The 17939-nt window shown below is 59.4% G+C and overlaps 1 protein-coding gene and 1 non-coding gene across 3 annotated transcripts; both read left to right on the top strand.

Moving 5' to 3' along the window:
• Positions 1-5097: 5097 nt before the first annotated feature.
• SIRT7 (sirtuin 7) lies at positions 5098-16940 on the top strand. Of its 2 annotated transcripts, none has more exons than XM_038742856.1 (10): positions 5098-5207; positions 5481-5558; positions 6889-6993; positions 9262-9332; positions 10726-10798; positions 11654-11752; positions 12681-12917; positions 13018-13098; positions 15585-15691; positions 16320-16940. In XM_038742856.1, the coding sequence occupies exons 1-10, from the start codon at positions 5115-5117 to the stop codon at positions 16525-16527; spliced, it is 1152 nt and encodes a 383-aa protein (XP_038598784.1). In that variant the 5' UTR covers positions 5098-5114; the 3' UTR covers positions 16528-16940. The 2 variants fall into 2 exon arrangements, with proteins under 2 accessions (XP_038598784.1, XP_038598783.1); XM_038742855.1 differs by having other exon boundaries at positions 5481-5618.
• On the top strand, positions 9435-9508 carry TRNAT-UGU. Its single transcript has one exon. It is a non-coding gene; the product is annotated as a tRNA-Thr (tRNA).
• Positions 16941-17939: the final 999 nt, after the last annotated feature.

Below are 17939 nucleotides of genomic sequence, written 5' to 3'. Positions count from 1 at the left end.
TCGGAGTTTAGTTTTTATAAACACAGAGTTACCGGACGTTATTTATAAAACCGAGTTGGGGAAAAAAAAAAAAAGACAAAAAAAAAAAAAAATCAAGTCAGACCGCGGAGCGACCCCCAGGCCGACCCTGACGTTCCCTTTGATAGCTCTTTTGCAGTTGTACCGAAAGTGACTTACTCTTTTTGCCCTTTTCCGCTTTCCGTCTTTGCCGGTGACCGTGATGTCCGTGCTTGGTGAGGTCTCGTTTGAAGGTGGCTTGCTGGTGCTCCTGGTCTCCCGTGGACGTATCGGTGTGACTCCTCGTATCCGTTTTCCGTACGTTGGGCTCTTTCCCTTCCGGCGGTCTGGCTTCACCCATCCCGTCGGGAATCCGGGATTTCCCCCCCCCCCCCCCTTTCCCGCCCCGGGTGAGGGCGTCCCCGTCCCCCGCGACTCCCGGGTCCCAGAATCCGTCGCCCCGGTCCTCGGCGCTCGCGACTCCAGTCCTCTCCGACGACCCTCCCGCGGGGAAGGCCGGATCCTCCGGGGGCCCGGATCTGGGGGGGCCCTCGGACGTCTCCGCGGGGCCGCAGACCTTCCCGGCTGTCTTCCTCCCCGTCTCCCAGGCCGGAGCCCCGGGGCTCATCCGAGCCGGGGTCGGAGCGGACGACCCGCGGGCCTGGATCGGGCAGGGGGGCCTGAGGAGAAATGGTTTTTTCTCGTTTAACTTTTCAGGGATTGCGTTAAAAACAGGGCCTTCCTTGGGGAAGGGGTCCCCGAGTCCGATCCACGCCGCCCGCGGTTTCCCGCCGGAGCCGCTCGAGGGCTTTGGGCACGGGGGTGGGTGGGGGGAGCGCCGGAGCACCCCCGTCCCGTCCACCGACCTCCCGCTGCCGATCTCGGGGGCCATCCCGTCGCCCCTCCCTTCGGGGCCGCGGCCCGGCCGGACGACGTTCCGGCTCGCCCTCTTCCCGGGAAGGCCCCGGCCGCTTCCCGCTCCCGTCTCCTCGGTCTTTGCGTCTTCCGGGGATGAGCCCGACGGCTTCTCCAGAGACCCGTCGTCGGGTCGGGGCGCCTCCCCTCCGGCCTCAGCGCCGCGGAAGGGAGGGCTGCTGGGGACGGGGTCGTTTCAGAAGCCCCCTAGATGGGTGAGGGGTGGTCGTCGTGCTCTCCTGGGCGCCCAGTACGGTGCTCTGCACCCAGTAAACGCTCCATAAATACCGGCGACTGAGGGAAGACGAAAAGCGGCGGCCTGGCCCCGCAGAGCGTTATGGGAGGCAGGGCCCCCGGGACGGTGACCGGTTCGTTCCTTCATTGTCGTGTTCATCGAGCGCTTATCGCGTGCAGAGCACTGCGCTAGGCGCCGGGGAGAGGACAGTTGAACGGTAAACGGACGCGTTGCCTGCCCGCGACGGGCTTGGGAAGGGCTGGGATTCGACGCCGAATGGAAACGGCCTCTCCCTCCTCCTCCGCCGGAACTCGGGCCTCCTCTCCCCCGAGAGGAACAAGATCCCGGGGAAGCGAATCGAACTCGCCCCCCGTCACGGCTCGGTTCGGTTTCCCCTCCCTCCGACCGGGGCCCCCGCAGCGGCTTTTTGGGCCTAAAACGGGATGCTCGAGGCGGGCCGAGCCGGGGCCGGGGGGCGTCGAGGCGGCCCGAAGCCTCACGCCGTCCCCGGCCCGTGGGGGATCGTGGGCGGGAAGGGAGGGGGAGAGGTCGGATTTGGGGCCCGGACCCCGGCGTCCCCGCCGCGGCTAACGATGTGGTTTGTGCTTCCTGTCGTATCCGGGGCCGTTGTTTCTTCAGAGCGGGGGGCGGACCTCCCCGCCTCGCCCCCCGCTTCAGCTTCCTCACGGTGAGGCGTCGTGTCGGCCCGCGGCCGGTGTTTTCCCCACCTCATTGCTTCGGTCTCCCCCCGCGGCGTGGGTGTCGTCTCCCCCGTCCCGCTCCCCTCCGTGTGTCCCCGTCTCCCGATCTCTCCCCGTGCGTGTCTCTCCGGCGGCGGGGGCGGGCTCCGCCCGGGGCCTGGTGTCGCCCGCCCGGCGGGACGGTGATCTTCCCCCTCCCGTGTGTCCCTGGTGGGGGGCAGAGCGGCCCTTTTGGGGCACTGGAAGGTTCGTTCATTCGATCGTATTTATTGAGCGCTCACGGCGTACTAAGCGATGCTCTTTGGTCATCCGAAGGGAAGTAGCAGCGGGCTCCAGGGTGAGGGTCGGGGGCCGTGCCCTTCATTTTTCCTCCGAGACCCTCTCGCTCTCATCATCATCATCAATCGTATTTATTGAGCGCTTACTATGTGCAGAGCACTGTACTAAGCGCTTGGGAAGTACAAATTGGCAACACAGAGAGACAGTCCCTACCCAACAGTGGGGTCACAGTCTAAAAGGGAGAGTCTAAAAGGAGCTCTCCCGGCTCCTTCCGATCTCCCGGGCGTCCGTCGAGTGGGAGTCCCGATCTGTCATTCCCCCCACCCGGAAAACTTCCAGCCCTGCAGAGTCAGCCGGCCGGAAAGGGTCAGCGGAAGGGGCCATCGGTTCCTGTCTCAATCAATCAATCAATCGTATTTATTGAGCGCCTACTGTGTGCAGAGCACTGTACTAAGCGCTTGGGAGGTACAAGATGGCAACATAGAGAGACAGTCCCTACCCAACAGTGGGCTCACAGTCTAAAAGACTGTCCCCCGTTCTCCCTCCGCCGCTATCGTCGTGCTAAGCGCGGGGTCGGCGGGGAAGAGAACCGGCCCCCGAATCCGGACTGGGGAGGGGGATCCCGCTCCAACCTAGAGGTGAGGAGGCCGAGGCCCAGAGGGGCGAAGCGGCCCCGCCGGCGGAGGCGGGATCGGAACCCAGATCCGCCGGCTCTCGGGGGGCGGCGGGGTGGAGGCCTCCCCGCCCGCAAGCCGGGAAGCGGGAGCCTCGGGGCTCGCGGGCCCCGTTTCCTGTCGGAGACCTCCGAGACCTTATTTTGGTGCGGGCTGCGGTTTGGCGAAAGGAAGCCACCCAACGATTTTTCTTTCCAGAAGCCGGCGAAGAACGGCTCCTGCCTAGTCTTTTGGTTTGTTTTTTGCCCGCCCTCCCTCCCCGTCCATTTCCAAGGACCGCGAAGCAGGCGGGAGGGGAGGCCGAGGTTTAGCCAACAGGGAGGGAGGCGGCGGAGGCCCCAGTCGATCGTATTTATCGATCGCTTACTGCGTGCGGAGCACCGTACTAAGCACTTGGGGGAGGGGACGACGCAAGAATCGACGGACTCATTCCCTGCCCACAGCCAGCTTACGGTCCAGAGGGGGAGGCATCGATCATTTTTATTTATCGAGCGCCGACCGCGTGCATTCGTTCAGTCGTATTTAGTGAGCGCTTCCCGTGTGCAGAGCACTGGACTGAGCGCCTGGGAGAGGACGATCGAACAAAATTGGCCCACCTCCTGCCCGCAGCGAGCTCGCAGTCTAGCGGGCGAAGCATCAGTCGATCGGATTTGAGTGCTTACTGTGTGCTTGGGAAAGGGACAACAGAACAGACGCGTTCCCTGTCCGCGGCGAGCTCACCGTCTAGAGGGGGAGTCACCGGTTGTATTCCCCGAGCGTGTAACGCGTGCGGAGCACTGGGCTAAGCGCTTGGAAAACCCCAGCGGGACAATAGAACAGACGCGTTCCCTGTCCACAGTGAGCTTACCGTCTAGAAGGCGAGGCGTCAGTTGGGCTGATGGAGCGCTTACCGCGCGCAGGGCACTGTGCTGAGCGCTTGGGAGAGGATCGTAGAACCGGCCCGGTCCCTGCCGCCAAGGAGCGTCCAGTCTAGAGGAGGAGAGGATGGGGGAGGTCAGCAGCCCCGATGGGGGACCATCCGTCCAGTTGGCCCCTGGCCTGTCCGCGCGCGCGTGTGGGTGTGTTGCCGGTAAAATGAGCCTCCCCCCGGTGGCTTCGGCCCCCCGAAGGTTGGGGGCGTCTCCCCAACTCCCCCTCCCCAGCGGCCCCCCGCCCCCTCCCCCTCCCCCTCCCACTGCCTTGACCCCAAAGGGAGCGGGAGAGGAGAAGCCGAGGTCTCCCCAGCACTTAGGCCCCAGGGTCGGCCCGCTCTGGGGTGACCGCCCCTCCGCCGGGGCTGGGGCCGGACCCCTCTGTCCATCTGTTCCCCCCCGTTGGGATTGGCTTTGGGTTTTTGGAATGGAACAGGAGAAAACCCAGAGTCGGGGGGTGGATTTGGGGGAGACCCTCGCCCACCCCGGAGGAGGAGGAGGAGGAGGCCTGGGCTAGGCCGAGGCCCGCGCACTATTTATTGCTAAATTATTGTCCGGGAACGGGGGGGCTCTGCGCGGCCTCCCCCATCCCCGTCCCATCCCCCCACCTCCCGTCCTGTCCCCCCCCCCCCCCCCACCGGGGGTATTTATTGCTGTACATACTGTATGTTTGTGATATATGAGGTTTTCTTTATTTTGTATATGACCAATAAACACCTTTTAAAGAGAGGCCGGGGCTGCCCTGACTTTTTGGGTGGGGGGGGGGATGGGGGGAAGAGGAGGAGGAAGAAGGAGAGGAGGAAGGGGGGAGAAGGAGGAGGAGAGGAGGAAGAGGGGGAGAAGGAGGAGGAGAGGAGGAAGAGGGGGAGAAGGAGGAGGAGAGGAGGAAGGGGGAGAAGGAGGAGGAGAGGAAGTGGGGGAGAAGGGGGAGAAGGAGGAGGAGAGGAAGAGGGGGAGGAGGAGAGGAAGAGGGGGAGGAGGAGAGGAAGAGGGGGAGGAGGAGAGGAAGAGGGGGAGGAGGAGAGGAAGAGGGGGGAGGAGGAGAGGAAGAGGGGGAGGAGGAGAGGAAGAGGGGGAGGAGGAGAGGAAGAGGGGGAGGAGGAGAGGAAGAGGGGGAGGAGGAGAGGAAGAGGGGGAGGAGGAGAGGAAGAGGGGGAGGAGGAGGAGGAGAGGAAGAGGGGAGGAGGAGAAGAGGAGGAGGAGAGGAAGAGGGGGAGAAGGAGGAGGAAGAGGGGGAGAAGGAGGAGGAAGAGGGGGGAGAAGGAGGGGGAGAGGGGGAGGAGAGGGAGGAGGAAGAAAAGGAGAGGAGGGAGGGGAGGAGGGAGAGAAGGAGGAGGAGGAGGAGGGGCGTGGGGGCGCGGCCTTCGTGCGGAAGCGGAAGGTTGTCGGGCTGCGTCCGGCGATGGCGGCCGGGGGCCTGAGCCGCTCGGAGCGGAAGGCGGCCGAGAGGGACAAGATCCTCAGGGAGGAGCAGCGGCGGGAGCGACTCCGACAGGTGGGCGGGCGCGGGGGCGGGCGCGGGCACGGGCACGGGCGCGGGCACCCCGCACACCGGCGGCATCGGCGGCATCGGCATCGTCGTCATGGGAACCCGCGGAAACGGCGGCAACGGCGGCGGCATCACGGGGCGCCCCCGGGGCCGGGGGGCGGCGCGCATGCGCGGGCGGGAGGGCCGCCGGGCCGGGCCCCGCGGGGCGCGCATGCGCGGGCGGGGGGGGGGGGGCGCCTGCGCGGGGGCGAGCCGTCAGCCCGCCTTTCCGGCCGGCAGGTGTCGCGCATCCTGAAGAAGGCGGCGTCGGAGCGGAGCGCGGAGGAGCGCCGCCTGCTGGCCGACTGCGACCCGCTGGTGAAGGAGCTGCAGGGCCGCCGCCGCCGCCGGGAGGGCCTCAAGAGGAGGCAGCAGGAGGCCGGGACACGAGACCCCCCCACGGGACCCCCCCCCCCCACGGGACCCCCCCCCACAAAGAGCCCCGAAGTCCTGGGTTCGGTCCGTCCGTCACTCAGTCGGATTTATTGATAACCATAATAGTAATCATGGCACTTATTAAGCTCTTACCACGTGCCAAGCCCTGTTCTAAGCCCTGGGGGGGTACAAGGTGATCAGGTTGCCCCACGGGGGGCTCACAGTCTTCATCCCCGTTTGACAGATGAGGGAACTGAGGCCCGGAGAAGTGAAGTGACTTGCCCAAAGTCACCCAGCTGACAATTGGCAGAGCCGGGATTTGAACCCATGACCCTTAAGCGCTTACTGTGTGCCAAGCACTGCTCTAAGCACCGGGGAGGTTACCAGGTGATCAGCTTGTCCCACAGGGGGCTCACAGTCTTCATCCCCATTTTACAGATCAGCTAACTGTCTACATGTTTTGTTGTCCATCTCCCCCTTCTAGACTGTGAGCCCATTGTTGGGTAGGGATCATCTCTATATGTTGCCAACTTGTACTTCCCAAGCGCTTAGTACAGTGCTCTGCACACAGTAAGTGCTCAATAAATATGAATGAATGAATGAAGTGACTCGCCCAAAGCCACACAGCTGACAATTGCTGGAGCTGGGATTTGAACCCATGACCTCCGGCTCCAAAGCCCGGGCTCTTTTCCACCAAGCCACGCTGAAAAGTCGTCAGGTCATCCCCCAGGGGTGCTCCCACTCTTCATCCCCATTTTCCAGAGGAGGGAACTGAATCCCAGAGAAGGGAATCCACCTGCCCAGGGTCACCCGGCAGCATGGCTCTAATGGAAAGAGCCGGAGTCAGAGGTCATGGGTTCAAATCCCGGCTCCGCCAATTGTCAGCTGGGTGACTTTGGGCGAGTCACTTCACTTCTCTGGGTCTCAGTTACCCCCTCTGGAAAATGATTAAGACTGTGAGCCCCATGTGGGACGGCCTGATCACCTTGTAACCTCCCCAGTACATAGAACAGTGCTTTGCACATAGTAAGCGCTTAATAAATCCCATCATTATTATTATTATTATTAAGTGGCAGGGCCAGGGTGGGCCTTCCGACTGGCCGGCACAGATATCGTCCACTCCACCGCACCGCTTCCACCTCCGCCACATCCAGGCCCCACGGGAAGGGTCCCGCCGGCTGGGTCTCCTCCGCGGCTCCGGCCCGTTTCCGGCCGCGGGGGGACCCCGGGAGGGCGGGATGGGGTGACCGCCTTCTTCCCTCCCGCACTTCAGGTGTGCGACGACCCCGAGGAGCTGAGGAGGAAGGTCGGGGAGCTGGCCGAGGCCGTGCGGAGCGCCAAGCATCTCATCGTCTACACGGGCGCCGGGATTAGCACGGTACGGCGGGGCACGGGACTTCCTGCTTTTCGTCCCCCTCCTCGAGTCACTTCATTCGGGGAAGCAGCGGGGCTCAGTGGAAAGAGCCCGGGCTTTGGAGTCAGAGGTCATGGGTTCTAATCCCGGCTCCGCCACTTGCCAGCTGGGTGACTTCGGGCGAGTCGCTTCACTTCTCTGGGCCTCAGTTCCCTCATCGGTAAAATGGGGATGAAGACTGGGAGCCCCCCGTGGGACAACCTGATCACCTTGTGTCCTCCCCAGCACTTAGAACAGTGCTTTGCACATAGTAAGCGCTTAATAAATGCCATCATTATTATTATTATTCGTATCTATCAAACGCCGGCTGTGTGCGGAGCAATGGACTGAGCGCCGGAGAGTCCGATAAATCAGTAAACAGACACGTTCCTTGCCCGCAATGAGCTTGTAGTCCAGAGGGGGACAGAGATGTGAATAAAATGTCCATCACCTCGTCCTCTGCCGTTTAATAGTGCTACAAACAATAATAATAATAATAATAGTAGTATTGGTCAAACGCTTATTACGTTTAGAAGCAGCATGGCTCAGTGGAAAGAGCCCGGGCTTTGGAGTCAGAGGTCATGGGTTCAAATCCCGGCTCCGCCACTTGCCAGCTGGGTGACTTCAGGCGAGTCACTTCACTTCTCTGGGCCTCAGTGACCTCGTCTGGAAAATAGGGATTGAGACTGTGAGCCCCATGTGGGACCGCCTGATGACCTTGTGTCCTCCCCAGCGCTTAGAACAGTGCTTTGCACATAGTAAGCGCTTAATAAATGCCATCATTATTATTATTATTCGGATCTATCGAACGCCGGCTGTGTGTGGAGCAGCGGACTGAGCGCCGGGGAGTCTGATATGTCAGTAAACAGGCACGTTCCCTCCCCACGATGAGCTTGTAGTCCAGAGGGGGACAGAGACTTGAATAAAATGTCCATCACCTCGTCCTCTGCCGTTTAATACTGCTACTAACAATAATAATAATAATAATTGTAGTATTGGTCAAACGCTTATTACGTTTAGAAGCAGCGTGGCTCAGTGGAAAGAGCCCGGGCTATGGAATCAGAGGTCATGGGTTCAAATCCTGCCTCCACCAACTGTCAGCTGTGTGACTTTAGGCAAGTCACTTCACTTCTCTGGGCCTCAGTGACCTCATCTGTAAAATGGGGATTAAATTTGTGAGCCCCCCGTGGGACAATCTGATCACCTTGTAACCTCCCCAGCACTTAGAGCCCGTTGTTGGGTAGAGACCATCTCTATATGTTGCCAACTTGTACTTCCCAAGTGCTTAGTACTGTGTTCTGCACACAGTAAGCGCTCAGTAAATATGATTGAATGAATGAATGAATGCTTTGTACATAGTAAGTGCTTAACAAATACCAACGTTATTATGATTATTATTATGTGCCAGGCACTGTATTAAGCGCTGGGGTGGCTACAAGCCAATCAGGTTGGACCCAGTCCCCCGCCCCAAGTGGGGCTCACAGCCCCCAACCCCATTTTCCAGTTGAGGGAACTGAGGCCAGGAGAAGCGAAGTGACTGGCCCAAGACCACTCGGCAGACTGTTCATTCATTCATTCATTCATTCAATCGGATTTATTGAGCGCTTACTGTGTGCAGAGCACTGTACTAAGCGCTTGGGAAGTCCAAGTTGGCAACGTATAGAGACGGTCCCTACCCAACAGTGGGCTCACAGTCTAGAAGGGGGAGACGAACAAAAGAAAAAATGTGGACGGGTGTCATGTCGTCAGAACAAATAAAATTAAAGCTAAGTGCACATCATTAACAAAATAGAATAGTAAATATGTCCAGGTAAAATATATAGAGTAATAAATCTGTCCAAACATATATATAGGTGCTGTGGGGAGGGGAAGGAGGTTGGGCGGCCGGGATGGGGAGGAGGAGAGGGAAAAGGGGGCTCAGTCTGGGAAGGCCTCTTGGAGGAGGTGAGCTCTCAGTAGGGCTTTGACGGGAGGAAGAGAGCCAGCTCCCAGATGAGGGAACTGAGGCCCGGAGAAGTGAAGTGACAGGCCCAAGGCCACTCGGCAGACTAGCGGCGGAACCTGGATTAGAACCCGTGACCTGTAGCCACTAGGCCGTGTTGCTTTCCCGTTTCCTCCTCTCTGTAACGTCTCTTCCCGTCTAGCCCCGGAGCTCCCGGCGGGTGGGCCCCGGGGGTGGGGGGGGCGGCTGACTCGGTTGGCCTGGACTGCGGCGGGCCCCGCGGGTTGACCCCGTGTCTCTCGGCGCCGCAGGCGGCCTCCATTCCAGACTACCGGGGCCCTAATGGCGTGTGGACGCTGCTTCAGAAGGGGAGGAACATCAGGTAGGCGGCCCCCGCTCCCGACTCCCGCCTTCCGGGATCGGGCCGCCTCGGCGGGGAGGGAAGCGCGGCGGCGGGAAGGCGGGAGACCCGGGCTGCGGGTGAGGCTCTGTTAGTTCGGGGGTCAGAGCACTGGTCTTGTAAGCCAGGGGTCGTGAGTTCGAATCTCACCAGGGCCTACGATGATCTTGAGACTTCATTTGCCCGCGCTTGGGAGTCAGAGGTCGTGGGTTCTAATAATAATCATAATGATGGCATTTATGAAGCGCTTACTATGTGCAAAGCACTGTTCTAAGCACTAATCCCTCCCCATCCCCCCCGCCTTACCTCCTTCCCCTCCCCACACCACCTGTATATATGTATTATTTGTTTGTTTCTATTTATTTATTTTACTTGTACATCAATCAATCAATCAATCAATCGTATTTATTGAGCGCTTACTATGTGCAGAGCACTGTACTAAGCGCTTGGGAAGTACAAATTGGCATCACATAGAGACAGTCCCTACCCAACAGTGGGCTCACAGTCTAAAAGGGGGAGACAGAGAACAGAACCAAACATACCAACAAAATAAAATAAGTAGGATAGAAATGTACAAGTAAAATAAATAAATAAATAAATAAATAGAGTAATAAATATGTACAACCATATATACATATATACAGGTGCTGTGGGGAAGGGAAGGAGGTAAGACGGGGGGATGGAGAGGGGGACGAGGGGGAGAGGAAAGAAGGGGCTCAGTCTGGGAAGGCCTCCTGGAGGAGGTAGGAGGACATATCTATTCTATTTATTTTATTTTGTTAATATGTTTGGTTTTGTTCTCTGTCTCCCCCTTCTAGCCTGTGAGCCCACTGTTGGGTAGGGACCGTCTCCATATGTTGCCAACTTGGACTTCCCAAGCAATTAGTCCAGTGCTCTGCACACAGTAAGCGCTCAATAAATACGATTGATTGATTGATTCATTTAGAGAAGCAGCGTGGCTCGATGGAAAGAGCCCGGGCTTGGGAGTCAGAGGCCGTGGGTTCAAATCCCGGCTCTGCCAATTGCCAGCTGGGTGACTTTGGGCAAGTCAACGTCTCTGGGCCTCAGTGAGCTCATCTGGAAAACGGGGATGAAGACTGTGAGCCCCATGTGGGGCAACCTGATCATCTTGTAACCTCCCCAGCGCTTAGAACAGTGCCTTGCGCATATCAAGTGCTTAACAAGTGCCATTTCATATATATATATATATAGTCATCGCCCGCGCCAGGTGACCCCGGGCCGGTCACCGACCCTCCCTGGGCCCGTTTCGTGACCCGCAAAATGGGGCTGCCGCCCTCCCGCCTCAGACCGCGAGCCCCGGGGCGGGAACCGGGACCCCGCCGCCTGACCCCACGTCCCCGCTTGCGTCGGGCAGGGCGGCGGATCTGAGCGAGGCGGAGCCGACCCTCACCCACATGTGCATCGCCCGCCTGCACGAGCGGAAACTGGTGAGAGCCGAGAACCGCGAGGCCGGGCGGGCCCCAGAGGGCAGATTCCGCTACCTTGGCGGCGGGTGGGGAGACGGGCCCGGCTACGGCCTTCTGATCCTCGACATCCCCTCCCTCCGACCACCCCCATGACACTCCCACCCCACCTGGACACTCGGATCCCCTCAGCCCTCCCCGTGCTACTTGGGTGACTCCCCCTCCGCCACCCCGGACAGACCAATAGCCGCCCCCCGAGTGAAAGGATCACGCCTTCTAACTGCCAACGCCTGACCGGGGCCCGGGCCACGAGTGATAGGACGTCTATATAAGCCCCCAAATGGTCTTTTGTTGTCCGTCTCCCCCTTCTAGATTGTGAGCCTGTTGTTGGGACCGTCTCTATATGTTGCCAAATTATACTTCCCAAGCGCTTAGTCCAGTGCTCTGCACACAGTAAGCACTCAATAAATACGATTGAATGAATGAATCTACTCAATCAGTGGTATTTATTGAGCGCTTACTCTGTGCGGAGTGTCGTACTAAGTGCTTGGAAGGTACGGTTCGGCAACAGTTAAGAGACAACGGGCTCGCGGTCTAGAAAGGGGAGACAGACAGCGAAGCAAAACCAGTAAACGGGCTTTCCAAGCTCTGCTCACGGTAAGCGCTCAATAAATACGATCGGGCGAACGAATGAATCGAAATAAAGAGCGACCCCGGGGCGCTTGCTAAATCATCCTCCCCCTCCGGCCGGCTGGCCGGGCGGACGAGCATTTCTTGGCCTCCACTTTGGCAGCCGTCGCCGGGCCCGGGGCGGGGAGGGTGGGCCCTTCCCCGCAGGCCTAGTGGCCGCCTCACGCCCCCGACCCTCCCCCTTCGAAGGTGCAGCACGTGGTGTCTCAGAACTGTGATGGACTCCACCTGCGAAGCGGCCTGCCCCGCACGGCCCTCTCGGAGCTCCATGGGAACATGTACATCGAGGTGAGCCGCCGGGGGTGGTGCCGCCCAGTGGGTAGGGCCCGCGCCCGGACCACCTGGCTTCCGATCGCCGAGGGGCATGTCACCTCACGCCTCTGGGCCTCAGTTTCCTCATTCATTCATTCATTCAATCGTATTTACTGAGCGCTTGCTGTGTGCAGAGCACTGGACTAAGCGCTTGGGAAGTCCAAGTCGGCAACATAGAGAGACGGTCCCTACCCAACAATGGGCTCACAGTCCTCCTCTAGACCGGAAGCCCACTGTGGGCAGGGAGTGTGTGCCCACTGTTGGGTAGGGACCGTCTCTCTATGTTGCCAACTTGGACTTCCCAAGCGCTTAGTAATAATAATAATAATGATGGCATATTAAGCATTGTTAAGCGCTTACTATGTGCCAAGCACTGTTCTAAGCGCTGGGGGAGATACAAGGCAATCAGGTTGTCCCACGTGGGGCTCCCAGTCTTCATCCCCATTTTCCAGATGAGGTCCCCGAGGCCCAGAGAAGTGAAGCGACTCCGCCCAAGTGGCGGAGCCGGGGTTTGAACCCACAACCTCGCCGCTCAATCAATACAGTTGAATGAACGAATGAACGAAAGTCACACAGGTGACAGTTGGCCGAGCCGGGATTTGAACCCACGACCTCTGACTCCCAAGCCCGGGCTCTTCCCACTGAGCCACGCTGCTGGTGAAGTGACTGGCTCAAGGTCTCCCAGCAGGCGCGTGGCGGAGCCGGGATGAGGACCCAGGCCTTTCCGCCCCCCGGGCCCGGTCTCTACCCGCTGGGCCGCGCGGCTTCTGTTCCGTACGGTCCCGTTTCTCCTCACGGTGCTGGAGGCCGGGCCGGACCGTCGGAAGGTCACGGGTTCTAATCCCGGCGCCGCCCCCTCGTCCGTGGAGACGGCCGGCCCTGATCCCGCCCCGGCCCCGCGCAGGTGTGCGGGGCGTGCTCGCCGCCGCGGGACTACGTCCGGGTGTTCGACGTGACGGAGCGCACGGCCCTGCACCGGCACCACACGGGCCGGGCCTGCCACAAGTGCGGCGGCCCGCTGCGGGACAGCATCGTCCACTTCGGCGAGCGCGGGGCCCCCGGCCCGCCCCTCAACTGGGAGGCCGCCACCGAGGCCGCCGCCCGCGCCGACGCCATCCTCTGCCTGGGCTCCAGCCTCAAGGTGATGCTCCCGGGCGGCGGGCTCCCCGGGGGAGGAGGGCGGGGGGCGAACGCCGCAGCGCTGACCCCCGGGCGCGTCCGTCTGCCCGCCCGCCCGCCAGGTCCTGAAGAAATATCCCCGGCTCTGGTGCATGGCGAAGCCCCCCAGCCGGCGACCCAAGCTCTACATCGTCAACTTACAGGTACCCACCCGAAACGGGGTCCCCCCCACCCTCCCCGGCCTCTCCTGGCCGCCCGGGACCCAAAATTGGAGGGGCAGGGTGGGATCCGGGGTGCTGAGTGTCCCCCCACCCCACTTCAAGACACGCAGGGAATAATAATAATAATAATGTTGGTGCTTGTTAAGCGCTTACTATGTGCCCAGCATCATCATCATCATCAGTCGTATTTATTGAGCGCCTACTGTGTGCAGAGCACTGTTCCAAGCGCTGGGGAAGCGGCGTGGCTCAGTGGCTTTGAGGTCAGAGGTCGTCGGTTCAAACCCCGGCTCCGCCGCTTGTCAGCCGGGTGACTTTGGGCGAGTCGCTTCACTTCTCTGGGCCTCAGTGACCTCATCCGGAAAATGGGGGTGAAGACTGGGAGCCCCCCGAGGGACAATCTGATCACCTTGGAACCTCCCCAGTGCTTAGAACGGTGCTTTGCACATAGTAAGCGCTTAATAAATGCCATCGTTATTATTATTATTAAGCGCTTACTATGTGTGCAGCGTGGCTCAGTGGAAAGAGCCCGGGCTTTGGAGCCAGAGGTCATGGGTTCGAATCCCGGCTCCACCACATGGCTGCAGTGTGACCTTGGGCAAGTCACTTAACTTCTCTGAGCCTCAGTTCCCTCATCTGTAAAATGGGGATTAAGACTGGGAGCCCCACGTGGGACAACCTGATCACCTTGTAACCTCCCCAGCGCTTAGAACGGTGCTTTGCATATAGTAAGCGCTTAACAAATGCCATCATTATTATTATTATTATTATTATTATGTGCCAGGCACTGCACTAAATTCCGGGGTAGATACAAGGTCATCAGGCAGTCCCTGTCCCACATGGGGCTCCCAGTCTAAATCCCCATTTTACAGATGAGATCCCGGCTCCACCGACTGCCGGCTGTGTGACTGTGGGCAAGTCACTTAACTTCTCTGGGCCTCAGTTACTTCATCTGTAAAATGGGGATTAAGACTGTGAGCCCCCTGTGGGACATCCTGATCACCATGTAACCTCCCCAGCGCTTAGAACGGTGCTTTGCACGTTGTAAGCGCTTAATAAATGCCACTATTATTATTATTACCAAGCACTGTTCTAAGCGCCAGGGGAGATACAAGGCCATCAAGCTGTGTCCCGTGGGGCTCACCGTCTTCATCCCCATTTTCCAGATGGGGGAACTGAGGCCCAGAGAAGTGAAGCGACTTGCCCAAAGTCACCCAGCTGACAAGTGGCATAGACGGGATTTGAACCCACGGGAGGCAGCACGGCCTAACGGGTAGAGCCCAGGGATGGGAGTCAGAGGACCCGGCTTCTCATCCCGGCCCTGCCCCTTACCTGCTAGGTGACAAGTCACTGGGCTCCTCCGGGCCTCGGTTTCCTCATCTGCCAAATGGGGCTTCAGTCCCCGCCGTCCCTCCTCGCGTAGCCCGTGAGGCCCACGCGGGGCCCGATGACCTTGTATTCATTCATTCAATCGTATTTATTGAGCGCTTACTGTGTGCAGGACGCTGTACTAAGCGCTTGGGAAGTACAATCAATCAATCAATCATATTTATTGAGCGCTTACTGTGTGCAGAGCACTGTACTAAGCGCTTGGGAAGTACAAGTTGGAAGCATAGAGAGACGGTCCCTACCCAACAACGAGCTCACGGTCTAGGGGGGAGACAGACATTAACACAAATAGATAAAACAATAAATTACAGATAGATACATAGGTGCTGTGGGGAGTCATTCATTCAATCGTATTTATTGAGCGCTTACTGTGTGCAGGGCACTGTACTAAGCGCTTGGGAAGTACAAGTTGGAAGCATATAGAGGCGGTCCCTACCCAACAATGAGCTCACGGTCTAGAGGGGGAGACCGACATTAATACAAATAGATAAAACAATAAATTACACATAGATACATGGGTGCTGTGGGGAGTCTTACATTCAATCGTATTTATTGAGCGCTTACTGTGTGCAGGGCACTGTACTAAGCGCTTGGGAAGTACAAGTTGGAAGCATAGGAGACGGTCCCTACCCAACAACGAGCTCACGGTCTAGAGCGGGAGACAGACATTAATACAAATAGATAAAACAATAAATTACAGATATATACAGATAGATACATATGTGCTGCGGGGAGTCTTACATTGTCGTATTTATTGAGCGCTTACTGTGTGCAGGGCACTGTACTAAGCGCTTGGGAAGTACAAGTTGGAAACATAGAGACGGTCCCTTTTCATCCCCGTTTTCCAGACGAGGGAACCGAGGCAGGGAGAAGTGAAGTGACTTGTCCGAGGTCACGGGGCAGAGCGTCCCCCCCCCCATCCCCCATCTCAGCGCTTGGCACAGAGTAAGCGCGTAGCAAGTCCCACGGTCCAGTCGGCCTCCTCGCCGGGTGGTTAGGCCGGGACGCCCCTGCGGGGTTCGGGGGGTGGGCAGGGTCGGGGCCGTCGTCGGCCCTCACATCCCGTCGTGCCCTGCCCTCAGTGGACTCCGAAGGACGACCTGGCCGCCCTCAAGGTTCACGGGAAATGCGACGACGTCATGAGGCTACTGATGGGCGACCTGGGCCTGGACATCCCCCACTACAGCAGGTGAGGGCGGGCACCGTACTGAACGCCGGGGTGGGCGCGGGATCATCATTTTAGACTGTGAGCCCACTGTTGGGTAGGGACCGTCTCTATACGTTGCCAACTTGGACTTCCCAAGCGCTTAGTACAGTGCTCTGCACACAGTAAGCGCTCAGTAAATACGACTGACGATGATGATCAGGCCGTCGGCCGTATTGACCGAGCGTTTGCCGTGTGCCGAGCACTGTACGAAGCACTTGGGGGAGGACAGCAGAACAGCGTAACAGACACGTCCCCTGCCCGCAGCGAGCTTCTGGTCTAAATAGGAGGGAGAATTCCCCATTTTGCGGAGAAGCAGCGTGGGCTGGTGGGTAGAGCCCGGGCCTGGAAATCAGAAGGATCTGGGTTCTAATCCGGGGCCCGCCGCGGGACCCTGGGCACGTCGCTGCGTTCCCCGGTCTGTAAAACGGGGATGAAGACCGTCACCGCCGCGTGGTACAGGCGCCGTGCCCAACCCGGTCAGCTTGCATCTCCCCGGCGCTTAGCACATTAGGCGCTTAACAAATTCCACAGTGGTTATCACGATTGTGGCTAACCTCGTTATTAAATTCCCGTGCCCGCCGGTACCACCGTCGTGTCGTCCTTCTGGCAGGTGGCAGGACCCCATCTTCTCCCTGGCCACCCCGCTGCGGGCCGGCGAAGAGGGGACTCACAGCCGCAAAGCCCTGGTGGCCCCGCACGGCGAGGAGGAGGAGGAGGAAGAGGAGGCCGAGTCCGGAGAGCCGCCGCAAGAGCGCCCGGCCCCCATCTTGGGGGGCTGGTTCGGCCGAGGCTGCGTCAAGAGGAAAAAGCCCTCTTAGCCCCAGTTTCGGGGGGCGGGGAGGGGCGGACGGACGGCGGGCACTTGGGGAAACCACTTCAGGAAACCTCCCGCGGCATCAGGGAACGAGGGCGGCGGCGGCGGCGGCGGGAGGAGTTTTTCGGGCGGACGTTTTTCACCGGCTGATCCGGGCCCTTTTCCACGACTCCGGGGATCTCGGGGTCCGGACCCCGCCCCGCCTGCCCGGCGGGGACGCGGGTGCCCGTCCCCTCCCGGAATCATCGGATTGCTCCGGGCGGGTCCGGACTGCAGCTGTTGGCGTTTCTACCGCCCGATACGACGGACGGAGAACGTCGCTACCTTTCTAGATGGCCTTTTTCTGTATCGGGGACGGGGCGGGCGGCTCGGGGGGGCTTCGGTTTTGGAACCCTGTTAAAGCTCTGATCAAACCCTTCGGTGACTCGGATTTAAAAAGTCGTCCGGAGGAGCCAGGGGCGTCCGAGGAGGGGTCCCGCACCCGGTCCCCATCGTCCCCTCGCCTTCCCCGGACCTCGGCCCGTCTCGGGGGTCCGGGACGGAAAGTGCGCCGTAATCTCCGGCGCGGGACCCTTCCCCTGGCCTCCTTGGGATTCCCTCAGTCGTCCCAGGTACGAGCGGAAGCTCATGGGCAGCCGGTTCTACATCAAGGCCAGAGTTGGTTCGTTCATTTAGTCGTATTTATCGAGCGCTTACTGTGTGCTGAGCGCTTGGGAGAGGACCATTCATAAAAACGCGCGTTTCCTGCCCGCGAGGAGACGGACATTAATAGACAGACGGATACGGACCTAAGGGGTGTGGGGCTGGGAGAGGAGATAAGAAAGGGAGCGAGTCAGGGCGACGCAGAAGGAAGCGGGAGAAGAGGAAAGGCGGGCGCAGTCAGGGAGGGCCTCTTGGAGGAGATGGGCCTTCAGGGAGGTTTTGAAGTGGTTTCTAGACTGTGAGCCCACTGTTGGGTAGGGACCGTCTCTATGTGTTGCCAACTTGGACTTCCCAAGCGCTTAGTACAGTGCTCTGCACACAGTAAGCGCTCAATAAATACGATTGAATGAAGTGGGGGCACCCCACTTACAGGGGTCCTAGTGCTTAGTAATAATAATGATGATGGCATTTGTTAAGCACTTACTATGTGCCAAGCACTGTATTAAGTGCTTGGGAGAGGCCATTTCAATAATAATGATGGCATTTGTTAAGCGCTATGTGCAAAGCACTGTTCTAAGCGCTGGGGAGGCCACAACGTGATCAGGTTCTCCCCAAGTGGGGCTCCCGGTCTTTATCCCCATTTTCCAGATGAGGGAACTGAGGCCGGGAGAAGTGACTCGGCTAAAGTCACACAGCTGACAAGGGGCGGGGTCGGGATTTGAACCCATGACCTTTGACTCCAAAGCCCGGGCTCTTTCCACCGAGCCACGCTGA

Source organism: Tachyglossus aculeatus, unplaced genomic scaffold, assembly GCF_015852505.1.
Source record: "Tachyglossus aculeatus isolate mTacAcu1 unplaced genomic scaffold, mTacAcu1.pri scaffold_1_arrow_ctg1, whole genome shotgun sequence".
Lineage (NCBI taxonomy): Eukaryota > Metazoa > Chordata > Mammalia > Monotremata > Tachyglossidae > Tachyglossus > Tachyglossus aculeatus.
This window is presented reverse-complemented; position numbering and strand designations above follow the sequence as displayed.

Bases quoted from the DNA above. Each gene is read 5' to 3' on its own strand.
- SIRT7 (XM_038742855.1), top strand. From the start codon at position 5,115: ATGGCGGCCGGGGGCCTGAGCCGCTCGGAGCGGAAGGCGGCCGAGAGG. The intron at 5,208-5,480 runs GTGGGCGGGCGC...TCCGGCCGGCAG, and splicing joins GGCGGGAGCGACTCCGACAG to GTGTCGCGCATCCTGAAGAA. The intron at 5,619-6,888 runs GCCGGGACACGA...CCCGCACTTCAG, and splicing joins TCAAGAGGAGGCAGCAGGAG to GTGTGCGACGACCCCGAGGA.